Source organism: Atta colombica, unplaced genomic scaffold (assembly GCF_001594045.1).
Source record: "Atta colombica isolate Treedump-2 unplaced genomic scaffold, Acol1.0 scaffold153, whole genome shotgun sequence".
Lineage (NCBI taxonomy): Eukaryota > Metazoa > Arthropoda > Insecta > Hymenoptera > Formicidae > Atta > Atta colombica.
Window position 1 is genome coordinate 2,650,389 of NW_017259243.1, and position 14,266 is coordinate 2,664,654.

The window sequence follows — 14,266 nt, forward strand, 5'->3', positions numbered from 1 at the left end:
TAAATCAATGTTTTTTGTACAAATAAATATATTTTTTTATTTAATAAATATTTAGTTGGTATTATTCAAATAAATATTCATTGAAATTTAGGATATTTTTTCTCAATATATACTCGAGCAATGAAGAAAGAAAAAATGAAGCGTTTTAAAAAAATAAATTTCTAAAAAAATGTAAGCAATGCAAATACTAAAATCGTGCGATAATTAATACAATTCGTGTAGCGTCAATTTTTAATGATTCGATCATGCTGTGAAGGTCACTAATGACTTATGCTATTTTTATACGTTTGTTAAATTTGTTAAATAACATGTTAAATAACATGTTAAATAATATGTATTTCATAATGGTTTTAAAAATTATTATTATAAAATAAAAGGTCTAATAAACCCATTCATCATATATTATAATTATCTATTCACATATGGTATCAAAAATTATTTTATAATTACGTTACTATTTATTGTCAAAATATAAAAAAACGGAACGGAAAATTCAGTGTGAGTCACTGGTAATCTATACAGCACGAAACTTATTTAATGAATGCGCAGCTACATGCAAACGCAGACAAGTTATGAAGAACCACACATCATCAAACGGAAATGAAGCAGAATTAACATTAAATTCTGTTATAAATTGAGTAATTGACGCATGGAATGTTGCAATAGGGAATGAAGTAGTAACGCGAAAATGTGTGTAGAATTAATTTGCACGTTTCCTCCTGGAAAAGAAATGTTAAAGGCCTCATACTGGATCAATCCTTGACAGGAAATTTTCTGTAGACAGGTAGAAATTTTATGTAGGATAATGCAAATCATTTCTCGATTAAAATACAGTTCGTCTACAATCAGCCGAAAATCATTTGTTGTCTCATACGTTGGATGGTGTCAGAGTTTTTGTCAAGTTGCGTTACTTCGTCATTCCCGTAAACCTGTTGCAACATTCTGTGCATCTTCAACGCTTTTAATTTGAAACAGAACTTAATGTTAACTCTTTGCTTTATTTTCATTCGATAATGTTTATTCTTCATAACTTATCTGCATTTGCACTGTGCATTCATTAAAAGCAGACGTGTAGCATGTTGAAACGTGTTTCTAGATACATTAATTTACAACAGGCCGCAATTTGCTGCATATATTTACATATTAAACATCAAAATGATGTTTATCAAACTTTAGTGTTACAGTGTAGTATTGTTGCACATCTTTTCTGTATAAAATGTAAAAAAAATCGAAAAATTACCGTTATATAGAGATTAATAATAAGTGATTTATTTAAATTAGATGAGAATTTATAATAATAAAATTTAATGATAATACATACAAGTTAAAAATAAAATTATTGAAAGATCTAAATATCTAAAATATCTAAAGATCAATATTACAGATTAAAATTTAATATTTCTGTTTCTATACATATGTTTTTTATTTACGTTACGTTCGCGATGTTTTTTCAATCAGACAATAATTTTTTATATCAATCCAAAAATAAATTGTACAAGAGGAAATAATTTTGAGATTTCCTTATTTTTAAAGATTTTTAATTTAAAACAGTCTATAAATAAAAATTCAATTATAATGTAAGAAAGAAATTGACAATAAATTTAATGGAACAGTTTAAAAAACAGATCGACATCATAGATTAAAATTTAACATTTTTGCTATGTGACATACGTGTGACATTTTCAATTCGCTACTTTTTTTAATCACAGATTCAAGAATAAATTGTACAAAGAGAGACAATTTAAAAATTTTTTAGTTTTATAAATTTTAATTTGAAACTAAACAAGAGTTTATAAATTATATCTATTTGTACAATTATGATGCATGCATAAAGAAAATTCAACAATAATATAAGTTAAAGATAAATTTATTGTAAAAAAAATGAAAAAAATTAAAAAACAGATTTTAAAAAATAGATCGACATCGTGGATGAAACTGTAATAATATAATACAGATTTAAGGGGGCTACTATGGAGACAGTGCAGTAAGAGGTATGCAATCTACGTTTATATAATCATTAATAGTATAATGTATATTAAAAGATATTAGTTTGAACGTTTCGACTATCGATTTTAGCCATCTTCAGCAAATACATAATTAATATATTAATAAAGAATATTTTCTATCCAGTCAAAAGTGAGAAAAGCACAAATATCGTACAAAGAAGTTGCTTGTCTTCTTGGTTAACAAGTGATTACGTTGATTCTCAATCCCGTATAACACTGCAGTTAAATATATTACAATACTGAATAAATGAAAAAGATTTAAATAAAATATGTGATGAAATTTAAAAATCGTCAAGATGTATTGAATGTTCTTAACTGTTTTACGTCTTAAAATGTAATGACATCTTTTAATACAAATTATACTATTAAATTGTTATTATTAATAATACTATTAAATTAATTATACTATATATTAATATATAAATATAGATTGCGCATCTCTTACCGCTGACCAAAGTAGCTCCCTTAAATCTATATTATATTTTACAATTATTAAGAGTCCTATTTTATTATATTCTTTATTTTTAATTGAAATTGTAATACTTTTGTTATTATATAAAAACTATATAAAAACGTAACTTTCCTTTCATGTTCAACGTTACATACATAATAAAGATATCGGAGTAGTTAATATTTTTACTTATAAGACATGTATGTGTGGCACCTTTGATTCACTTAATTTTTTTTCGACCAGAAAATGATTTTTCATATCGATCCAAAAATAAGTAATACAAAGAGAGATAATTTTACAATTCTTAGTTTCAGAGATTTTAATTGGAAATTAGATAAGAATTTATAAACAAAATTCAACGATGATGCAAATTGAAGATAAAATTGTAGTAATAAAATAAATCGTAAATTAAAATTTAATTTTTTTTTGCCACATGAAACGTAGATATATGTGTGACGTTTTTGATTCGCGTTAATCCACAATCCTTTTTTCGAAAAATCGCAAAATAATTATTCATACTAATCTATAAGTATAAATTGTGCGCAAAGAGGGATAATTTTATAGCTCTTAGTTTTAGAAATTTTACGATTTGAAATTACATAAGAGTTTATAAACAAAATTCAATAACGCGTAATGCGGTATTTCGTGACTTGTCCTTGGGTCGCAACCGTGTCGTACACTATGTTTTACCTGCGATGCACGAAGGGCATCACGTTTGTCACCGCTCCTCTCACGTGGCGGTCGTAAATAAAATTCAGCATACCGCCGATCGCACTCATCGTTCCATTCATCGCCGCGTCGTAGGCGGGAGATGGATGGGAGAAACGGCGAATAATGAGAAGCGACGTGAATCAGCCAACTCAAAGTATCACGTTACGCGCGACGAAATTATCAGACTGTCGCGGCGTATCAGTGATCGCTATATTTGCAATCAGTGATCTCCGTTTCTAACCTTCTGACAATTCTAATAATATATGTACGTTTTTCGCCGTAATACTTTTTTATTTACGCGCGACACATCGACGATTGATTTACGGCAGGCTGTCTCTCGACGAAGTAACGCCCGACGAAGTAACGCGAGACACTTTGCGATACGCGAACACACGTCGCGTACGTGGAGAACGACCGGAAAACGGAGTAGTTACCAGATATGTCGCGAATGTCGACAGGCGATTCGCATACATATGTCACGTGCCGCTGATTTGCTCGGTGCACCTGCACTTTTATTTTATACGTTCACGCGGAACATTGCTCGCAGTATCGCGCCGATACGATTGTTTCAGCTTTTTTTTTTACTAGTCAAGGCTTTAAACTGCTCCTCACAGTTTTTCTTGCTATCGTTCATGAGAATGTAAAACTTAACAAATTCAAAACTCACTTTAAAACAGAAAGATTTCGCTGAAATATCTAAAAATTTAGCTAGATATAGATTTGAAAATAATTTTGTTAAACTATTAAAAATTATATAGAACATTCAAATTAGTTGTTAGAATATCAAAACTTTTTGCAGTTTTGCTCATCATGAATTTCCCACATAATTATTTCGACTCAACAATTATTTTCAAACCTGTATCTATATATCTAAATTTTTTTTAAATTTTAGGTACTTTAGCAAAATCATTCTTTCCATGAATTTCCATCGCATATTTTCAAAGATAAAAACTATAAAATTATCTCTCTTTTACAACTCATTCTTGGATTGATATGAATACAGAAAGAATAATTTCAAATTACTCTAAAAATGTAGTTAGATACATATCTGAAAATAATTTTGTATCGTTTTGGATCGTTAAAATAATTACGTAGGAATCTCCAGCATTTTGATGGTTCAACAAAATTCTTTTCAAATCTATATCTAGCTAAATATTTAGATATTTCGGCAAAACCATTCTTTCCGTGAAAAATTATTCTCCAATTGCTGGTGTGACACAAAGTCAAATTTTAATTTAACTCAGGATATCGCATAATATTATTATAATCGCAAATGTAACGCAAAAAACATCACATATATATGTATCTCTCGCTTAATAAAAATATTAAATCTTAATCTATCGACCTGTTTTCTAGACCACTTCAATAACTTTATCTTCAGGTTACATCATCGTTGAATTTTATTTAATGTTATCTAGTTTCAAACTAAAAAGTCGCAATAAAATGAGATTATGAATATTTTTTTTAATATTTGTATTATACACGAAAAAAAGATATGCAATAATAGATTAACTGATAAATGTGTATTAATGGTATTTTTTTTAGCAATACACGACTCGCTGAATTCCAATTGAAATTTTTTTATTGTAACAAATCTTTACTCGTGATATTTAAATTTAAATCGACAATCTAATAAATATTAGAATTGAAAATATTAGAAATGAGAAGAATTTTTGAATACTAGAATTGCGACTATGACATTTTTAACCCATCTGATAATTTTTCTTTTCCAGTTAATTTGGATTTGCACGTAAAGCTTTAAATGTTTGTGATTTTTCATAACCAATCATAATTAAAGTAATTTCACTTTTAGTGAAACAACTCTCTCTCGTAAAATTAACCTTGAACCGTGATTGAGTTAGACCCGCTAGTTGAAGAAGTTGTCAGATCACGATGTATATGAGCACCATCTCTTATTAAAAAAATATATATTAAACACGCAAAAAAAAAGCTTTATTTCATCACTTGTTGACATAGATATGCATCAATTTTCTTCTAACACTTACAGGCTTATAATGATAGTAATATTTGTAGCAATTTAAAATCTATCTATATGATAATATAAGAGCGATTACCGGAACTCCAGATTGATACGAGAAAATATCGCTGTCGAAATCTTAATATATATACGAACACCCAAGACGATCTTAATATTGCGTATTATCCGATACAATCGCAATACTGGGAAATAGCTGATGACATTTGTAAACAAGTGACACTCAAAGAAGGCTGTTAACGAGATTTGCGATATAAATATATAATATATAATGAGTACAAAAAGTATTCGTACAGAAAAAATATTTTTAAAAAAAAACTTTATTTTTAAATATTATCCAGTGAGAAATGAGTCATCGAATTGATGTTGAATCGATATAAATTCGATGATTTTATCAATTTGATGTCGATTCGACGTTTAATTAACGATTATTTCTTATTGGATAATTAACAATTTATTCATAAAGAATAGACTGTATATTTCTTAAATTTATATATGCCAAAATGATGTATATTAATTATACAAAATATATCATCCGAAAAATAAGTAAAAATTAAAAATTGTATTGTTTAAATGCTCAAAAAGTATAGATGAGAAATTTAGCTTCTAAAATCAGGAATATATGCGAAGCTCATTTGTTTATATTAAAACAGAATGTATTCATTGTATAAAATTGCTAATTAATGTTTATTTTCTATAAATAAAGCTTTTTTTATAACTAATTTCCTTGTACGAATACTTGCTCCCACTGCATGTATGCGAATTCCAAATATTAAGAATCACAATCATTACCTTAATTAAACAACAACACTCATTTAAAGGGCACATTAGAAAAGAACTCTATTCGAGTGTCTCCGAATATTACTTTAATTTTTTGTTTAACATTTGGTACAACAAGGAAAATACTTTTTGAAGACACTTGGATAGTATTTTCGAATGCAGCCAAAGGGGACATGTGTCTCTTTCTTTCTTTCTTTTAAAATTAAAACACATTTACTTTAAACATACGATAAATAAATAGATTAAAAAAAATTAAATTAATGATTTTATATAAGTATAATCCTAAGTTACTTCTCGAAAAATTGCATTCTCGTCATTCTTTAAATTCAGTGTACTGTTTATGTTTCACACATGCAAGCAAAGTATTCATTATTTCATTAATCTAATTTTTAAACACATGTGACAACAAGAAAAATACAGCCGACGCGCAACAAAACCTTGATCGAGCATCAGTGAGCGTATAAATAGAAGTTCCGGCGAAAATCTATTTTGCGTGTCTTGCGACGAAGCACGTGTCCAGTCGTACTGCGTTCTGGATGCCATTCTTTCGTGGAGATGGCCGTACGATAAACCGGCCATATGTACAAAAATAACGCGAGCAAACATTTTCGTCCGAAGGAAATTTATTGGTGTGTTTGTATCCGAGAAACGTCACCGTCCAATATTTATTCATGCACGATCAAGTGATTGACTTATCGCTTACAACGCAGCGCCTATAAATCGTTTCCCGACGACAACTCGTTAAGCGTTAAAAAAAAGACCCAGCGAGCCTATTGTATAAAATTGCAGGAATGCAGGAATCTCAAAAAATTTCGATCTTCATGTTTTAATATGCTAAAAATAAACTGCGAAACGAAAAACAAAGAGTATAAAAAATTATATAATATCGAAAGTTATTCCATCGACAATAAATTTTTTATAAATTTGATAACATTGGAATTGTTTGGAAACTCGAGGAAATTTGATCGAAAAAGTTTTGGAATTAATTCATTCGAACATTATATTTGCAGTTGTCACTTTTCCGATTTTCGGTCAGAGATTCTGGCTTTTTGAACGAATTTCTGACTCTCTGGCAGACGAAAAAATTTCCGACTAACACTCTAAATTTTAACCTTTTTTATAAGTATGTGATTTTCTTCGATTTTCAGTTTCGAATAAACTAAAAATTTCACCGACTAATAGGGCCAAATCTGATAACTTTTTTTAGAGAGAGCACAAAGCATTACAGAAGAAAGTAATAATTTCGGCAATAATAATCGATCTTTGGTAGGATAATGGCAAAAAAGTCTCTTGCAGGAGAATCGTTAATCTCTAGTGAAACACTAGTCAAAAGATAGCAATCGTGATTATATTGCATAATTTTTAATTTCTATCATCTAATTATAAGATCGAGAAGTTCATGTATTATTTTGGTATGTGTAGATACTTTATAAATAATTACAGCGTAAATTGAAAGACTTCAATGACAGAGTTTCGAACTCTATTCGTTATATTTTACGTTTTATTTTATTTATTTCGTTATATTTTACGTACAAATAACATATTACAATAATTCAAGGGACGAGATGTCGATGAGAGATCAAAAATGTGAGAAACAATTACCTGTTGCGTGGTACGCTGAACCAGTATTCGGGACGCAGTTTCTTCTTGCCGTAGCTCATAATTGGCGTCGATCGTGGTATCTTCTTGTCCTTGGGTCTTCCTGTTCGTAGTCTTAGGTACAACGGTGGGTCCTCGCAAGAACGAGCAGGTCGTGGAATCAGTTCTACGTAATGTGCAAAATATTTATCAGATGAATAGATCAATGTAGATTAGAAACTTCAGTAATAAGAATTTTATAATCGACAGATTTATCTTTCGAATATAGAATCTGCGAACCCAGGCAATATGACTCACAATGTTATCATAATAAAAAAATCTTTGCGATAAGAAGCTCCTATATATTTATAAATCTGTAAGATTATTTCTTGTGTTTTTTTAAAGAATTGTTATCAAAATTACACGAAAAATACACAGATAGGTTGAAAACACGAATAAAATTGGAGGCAAGCACATTACCACAAAAAAGTGAGTAAAGGGTGTCAGAGTAAGAATTATCGTGTAAAAGGAATAATAATAGCAACGAGAATAGAATCGTGATAGATGAATAGTATGTACATATTGCACAAATATTGTAGAAGAGTTTGACAAATTATATAACATATGCAAGAAATGGTGATGAAATGGAAATAACCATTACAGTGATACAGTGTATGGTCGCCCGTAAGTTGCGCAAATAATGTTTTTTAATGCATGACAGTAAATAAAATCAGACAAAAAACATTGTTACGTTTGACAGACGTACGAAAGAGGCAACTGAAGAATTGGGAATTCGCGGCATAAGGAGAAGAGCAAGCTAATACTGTATGAACCTACCCAGGCCTTCGAGTTCGGGAAAATTAGGTGCTTGGACTAGAGGGGCAACAGAAACAAATGATATTACTGCATTAGTATGAACCTATTGTTAGCTAAATGATGAAACCCGTTGTGCTAATCTGAAATAGATAAAACATTACTGAAGAGAAAGAGAGACAGAAAGATATGATTGAGCAATCAATGCAGAAATATGCAACAATTACTATCAAAATCTATAACAATCGAATATATCACATACATTTCGCAGAAATAGTATAAATGGCCTTAAAAATTATTATGTTTGTTATTCGATTATTATAGAAAAGATTAGTACGCGAAAAATCTGAAATTCTACGCTAGGTATGCTTTCAAATAACAATTATTAAAGATTATTTAAAATGGAACAATACGTCCATCACATGCAATATGGCACAAAGGGTTTCAAGATTCTGAAGGTATATTTTATAAAGAAATACGTTATGAAAAGTGCTTGTTTTCAATTAAATCTTTTTCCTTACGTATCACTTAGTAAAATACTTATATTTATCAAAATGCAAATCGATGAAGAAAAAAATTAATTATATAAAGAAGACTTGCATTATTCATGTTATTTTTTTCTTGAAATATGCGAATTATTGTATATATAAAAAAAACAATAATATTTAACGTTTACGTAATGGAATGACATATGGAATTGATAATGATAAACAAATATGATCTAAAACAATGATAAACTACTTTAATATACACCAAGATAAGCGCATTTGGTTACTAATCCCGGATTTGCTTGACAGTTTAAAATTAATAATATTAATAAAATTTAGAAAATATGAAATTTTCGCGCAAATTTATAATAATTATAGCCAAAAGCGCTCAAAAATTCTGAATAGGAACAATAAATTGGCAAAACAACACGGTTTAAAAAGCTAACTATGCGTTTTTGGGCAAGTGCAGTGCGTGATATATTAATCCCGTTTGCTAACCCCTTGTTATTAATTAATCATTTTCTATCCATATCGATACCAATATTAAATGTCATATGAAAGTATATAATAGCAAAGTGTTTTGTGTAAGAGGAAAGTCTGTTGGAGTATATCTTCATGATTATTAGACTATCCATTCCGATAGAACATGAAATATTTTATGGATATTTTATATCTCTATACGATCGTGATACTTACTGTCGAAACTCACAAATAATTCCGGCATATCGTCAACCGAGACCATACTGCGATAATCCAATCGAGGTGCCGTCGTAGAAGTTTTGCTACCTCGACTGCTATCAACGCTGCTGCTGCCAGAAGATGTTAAAGGTTGCTGTCTAATAAAAGTACCCACGGAAGAGCGTCTGAAAGGAAATTCGTAAAACAATGCAATTATAATAAAGATAAGGAAAGAGTTTCTTATCAGACAACATTCTAAACGCTTCTGAATAACAAGTATATGATAGTTGACATATCTAACTAGATTAAAATATATTTGTACATCCTTATAATTCAGAAGCGATATATATAATAACATCCATAACAATAATAATGGGAAATAACAATCAAGGTATAAGTCCAGTACAAATGACGAATAATAAATCATATGACTGCTTGAGGATATTAAACGCTGTGTTAAATTGATTATGTTTTGGCTGTAAGCGATCTGAAAATAGTATCAACAATACAATCTGTTGCTTGAGTCTTTCGGCAAATAATGTGATTACCTGAAAACAGGAGCCCTCAATCCCAGAGTGTCTTCAAAATTAAAAAATAATAACAAAATAATGGAGAGATGTGTGGAAAGGAGAAACATTGGAACAGTAGAATTCTCCGAATACTTTGACAATTGCATAATACATATATAATCTTATTTTTGTAATATTTACATTTATAAGATTCAAATAACATAATGTTCTCTTTACGTAATTATAACATTGAAGGAGGATTCTACTAAAATAGAATACTTCCGAATCGACACATAACAAAAGTCGATCAGATAAAAGATAGATTAGGTAATAAAAATAGAGAAATAGGAAAAAGGGGGAAACACAACAAGGTTACGATCGGGTCCAGACTCACCCAATAAGGCTTCCTGGACCAGGTGAGAAATTGCTGGAGTCCTGGGAGAGAGAGGAGGCGGTAAGCGGAGGAGTTCCGCCCGCTCTACCGCCCCCGCCACTCTCTTCGCTGGGGGTTTTAGCAAACAGGCCCGAGCTAAAGTCACTCACCAGGTTGATCGGCGAGCTTTTTTCCACCACCATTACATATTCTTTGTTAGTTACATTAGAAATAATAGTGAAGCGTTAATAAATATCTAAATTCATATCGTAAGCAATATAGGCGCAACATAAACATAAATATTTAAACATAAACATCTCGGAATATCGTCACAATTGACCGCACAATAATTATCAGTCTTTTGGATGACTGGACTGATCTATAACATGTACCTATATTTATATATTCCTTTCAAGTTTTTTTATCTCGTAATGCCTCTCATATGCTAGAAGCTTTTCCTATGCAAATAGCAAGTATATGCTATTTATAGATTATAAAATCTTGTTATCCATGATGCTAGAAATTAGTTCAAGATCTCGGACGAAGAAAATGTTGACCAATCGCACTGGTCATGTGATCGAATTGTTCAAATGTAGTTTATTTTAATTCTTTCTTTGTTTAAGATCTCGAAGCAATTTATAACATTGTGAACACAAGACTTAACACAAATGAGGCTATATCAGTTTCATAAAGATAACGTTCATTTTATCTTCTGAAAAAGATACAATAAACGCACATGTTACACAAAGAATAACTGCTTATAAATAACCTCATTTGTATATTATATTCTATAGAAATTCGCAAAAAGCAAGTTAAAATAAAAGCGATAAAATTATTCGTTTTATTTCTGTAAATATGCATTTTTGCAAGAATGTTAATCATTCTTAACACAGACAAATAGAAGTGTGTGAAAAAATAAAAGCGGTTGTAAAAATGTCATATATATTTAAACACGCTAGAGTATTTATCGATAATTATCAATATAATATGACATAAATTTGTTCACCTCGAGAAGACTTTGCTGAAAACAGAGGAATGATGGGAATCCGCACTGTTTGGAAGGCTTGACATTTTGTCAGAGATAGATTTACTGCTCTCATCATCTTTCTCTCCAGTTAAACCTTCCATCCAGGACAATGGATACGATAGTCGTTTTAGCATCTAAAATGTCAAAACAAATGCATAAAACATATTTATAAAAAGTATAATTCCGCATTATTACGATGCAAATGTTAAATTTAAACATATACCTTATTCTTTCGAGTTTCCTGTTTATCATCCTCTTTATGTTCTTCATCCTTTTCGGGCTCTTCTGCATTACTCTCTAAGCTAAAGGACACCGAGCTAGCTTTTTTCCTGCCATTAATAGCAGAACTGGCTTCCAATGTACTCGTAACATTCGTTGGTGCTATCGTTATTGGAGGAACCCAATCCGAGGATAAAACAATATCCGCGTCTGAGTAAACTTTTTTTGATGGTATAGGCTGTACTACTGGAATAGGTGGATTAGGATCACGAATATCGATACCAGAATCATGGCACGACAATTTGACTAGAGATCCTTCTTCGTCCTCAGGAATAGCATTTGATTTAGCTGGTGGTTCCGCCTGCTGTAACAATTGTTTCTGAATGTATATTTTTTATAATTGTTTTACGTATTATTCCAATTTCAATTTATTATATAAATTTTACTAATTCTCTATATCATATCATGAAAGAAATGTAATTACCTTATCAGAATTTAGTGAATCTTGTTGTTCGTCATCAACTGAAAATGTACTTCGATCTTTGCTAGGAACTGCCCAATGATGGTCAAGCATGGAACGTCTGCGTTCCTCTAAAGTTCTACTAGCTTGGCCGCCAGTGCAAAATTCTTTCTCATTACTGTCTTTCTCTTTCTCTTTATCTTTGGTTGAGGTTAAATTCTCCTCCTATAATAGCGATATATTCATTAGAATATAATTTTAACACTTTGCTTTATATAATAAATTGACATTGCAATAAATTGAGATTGTAACAAAAAAATACTTACATTCTGAAGATTAGTAGGAGTGACAAGTTCTCGCTCAAAGGCCTTTGGAAAAGCATCGCCGTCTCTCTCGGCACAGCTACACACACTTTCGCTATCATCGCCTGCTAATTCAGGGAAATTTTCATCTTTCCCCGGAGACTGACATTTACGATTATCTATTTGAGGTTTTTTCATGTAATAAATTTCAGGTTTTTTATCTAAATGTCCGGATTCAGTATGGGAGACCCTCATATGTGCGATATCGTAATAAATCGCAGCGTTGACTACGAATTCCATGGGAGCAATCACTCCATAAGATTCAGCACCATGCTCGATAACAAGAGGATCAGATACGTTTGGATCGAACATAACTGCATTTGGCGTAACTAACAGCACACCGCCGACTACACCCTAAAAGAATATTTCAATATTAGAAAATGTTAAAACTCTTGTATGGAATTTATAGATATAATAAAATAGAATATCTTTCCAAAATTAAGATAATTTTGGCTCAAGTTTCGATAATATTCAGACAGCATGCATGTCAAAATTCACGGACATGATATATAAAGATATCTTAAAAAGAGAAGATAGCTTTAAAATGTCTTACAAACATTTTAAAATATAATATATCCTGACATGCATGTTACCTAGGTATTTCTTTAATTTAGACTAAAGTTTATTTATTGTATGATATTAAATAGTATTAAAGACATTACCTGACCATCTGTGATATGCCTGACATTAATTTTTAGAAATCTTTCTCTGAATGGTTGTTCATCTTCATCTGTAGCCACGCTGGATGTTCCAAGAGGTGTTTTTATACGTTCCATATGACCTGGCTTTGGTGACACTGGTCTCAGATTATCCAGAAGTTCTGTAAAACCAAACGTTGCAATAATAAGTGCGAAATAAAAACATATGTCTTAAAATACACAAGTATATGTTTCATTCTATTTATCACAAAAAGAAAATATTGATATTAATATAATTTATAAGAAATTCGGTTAAAAATGCAAGTAGAATCAACTTGGACCGAAGAGCCGACTATAACGTATTCTACTGACTCCTATGATTTTTTTAAAAATTCGTTATCTGATAAAAGATAAGCTGTGACACTTGTTTAAACTCCGACTGTTCATGTCGATCTAACCTCACATCCAGAATATTGCGATGTAATTCATTATTCGTCGTAATAATGCGAGTAACGAGTCACGCGTGTACAATTTCGACGAAATCGGCAATTACACCATCCATCTCATTTGCCACAACGTCACGATGTAGCACGGGCATTATTAGGTTGGCATAGAGGTTAGAAATGTGTTTACGCGGCTCCGCACATTGTGATTGATCAGCTGATGAACACGATATACCGAGTGATTCGCTAAGTGTATGCTCTAGAATTTATTTGTTTCGCGAGCTCTCTCGATATTACGAATATTACGAATGTTGCGAAGAACACTTGCGACGAAAGAGAGCATTGTGGTCTGCAAAAGAAAATCGAAGACTAAAATCGGTTCGCTTCATATTTAAAATAACTATCTTTTAATTTTTTCATGGTCGATCGGATAACACATTTCTATATTCGTTCATCTCATATAATCAATAACTTCGTTCGTAAGATGTTCTTGAATGATGATGAATAAAGAGAGAGAGAGAGAGAGAGAGAGAGAGAGAGAGAGAGAGAGAATAAAAAGTATATAAAAATGGAAGAATATTGAATGAGATATCGATACGATACACAGAATATTTTAAACTACATTCTGTTGATTATTCTCACTTCTTCTCAACCAATTTATTGATCTCAGATTTTCCAATGGAAGATGTCGAGGCACTAATAACTTTAAATATATATATATATATATATATATA

General features: G+C 30.7%; 1 protein-coding gene across 11 annotated transcripts in view; it reads right to left on the minus strand.

Annotated features, from left to right (window-relative positions):
* LOC108685493 (TLD domain-containing protein 2) overlaps positions 1-14,266 on the minus strand; it is a 151,684-nt gene that overhangs the window by 19,143 nt on the left and 118,275 nt on the right. For 5 of the 11 annotated variants that reach the window (XM_018190304.1, XM_018190314.1, XM_018190310.1 and 2 more), the window contains 8 exons: positions 13,114-13,271; positions 12,416-12,805; positions 12,114-12,314; positions 11,634-11,993; positions 11,390-11,544; positions 10,405-10,569; positions 9,520-9,686; positions 7,547-7,709 (listed from right to left, as the gene is read on the minus strand). In XM_018190304.1, coding sequence (XP_018045793.1) covers positions 7,547-7,709; positions 9,520-9,686; positions 10,405-10,569; positions 11,390-11,544; positions 11,634-11,993; positions 12,114-12,314; positions 12,416-12,805; positions 13,114-13,271 — 1,759 coding nt within the window. Of the gene's footprint in view, positions 1-3,147; positions 3,469-7,546; positions 7,710-9,519; positions 9,687-10,404; positions 10,570-11,389; positions 11,545-11,633; positions 11,994-12,113; positions 12,315-12,415; positions 12,806-13,113; positions 13,272-14,266 lie in introns of those variants that run through there. The other 6 variants (XM_018190305.1, XM_018190312.1, XM_018190309.1 and 3 more) reach the window with 5 other exon arrangements.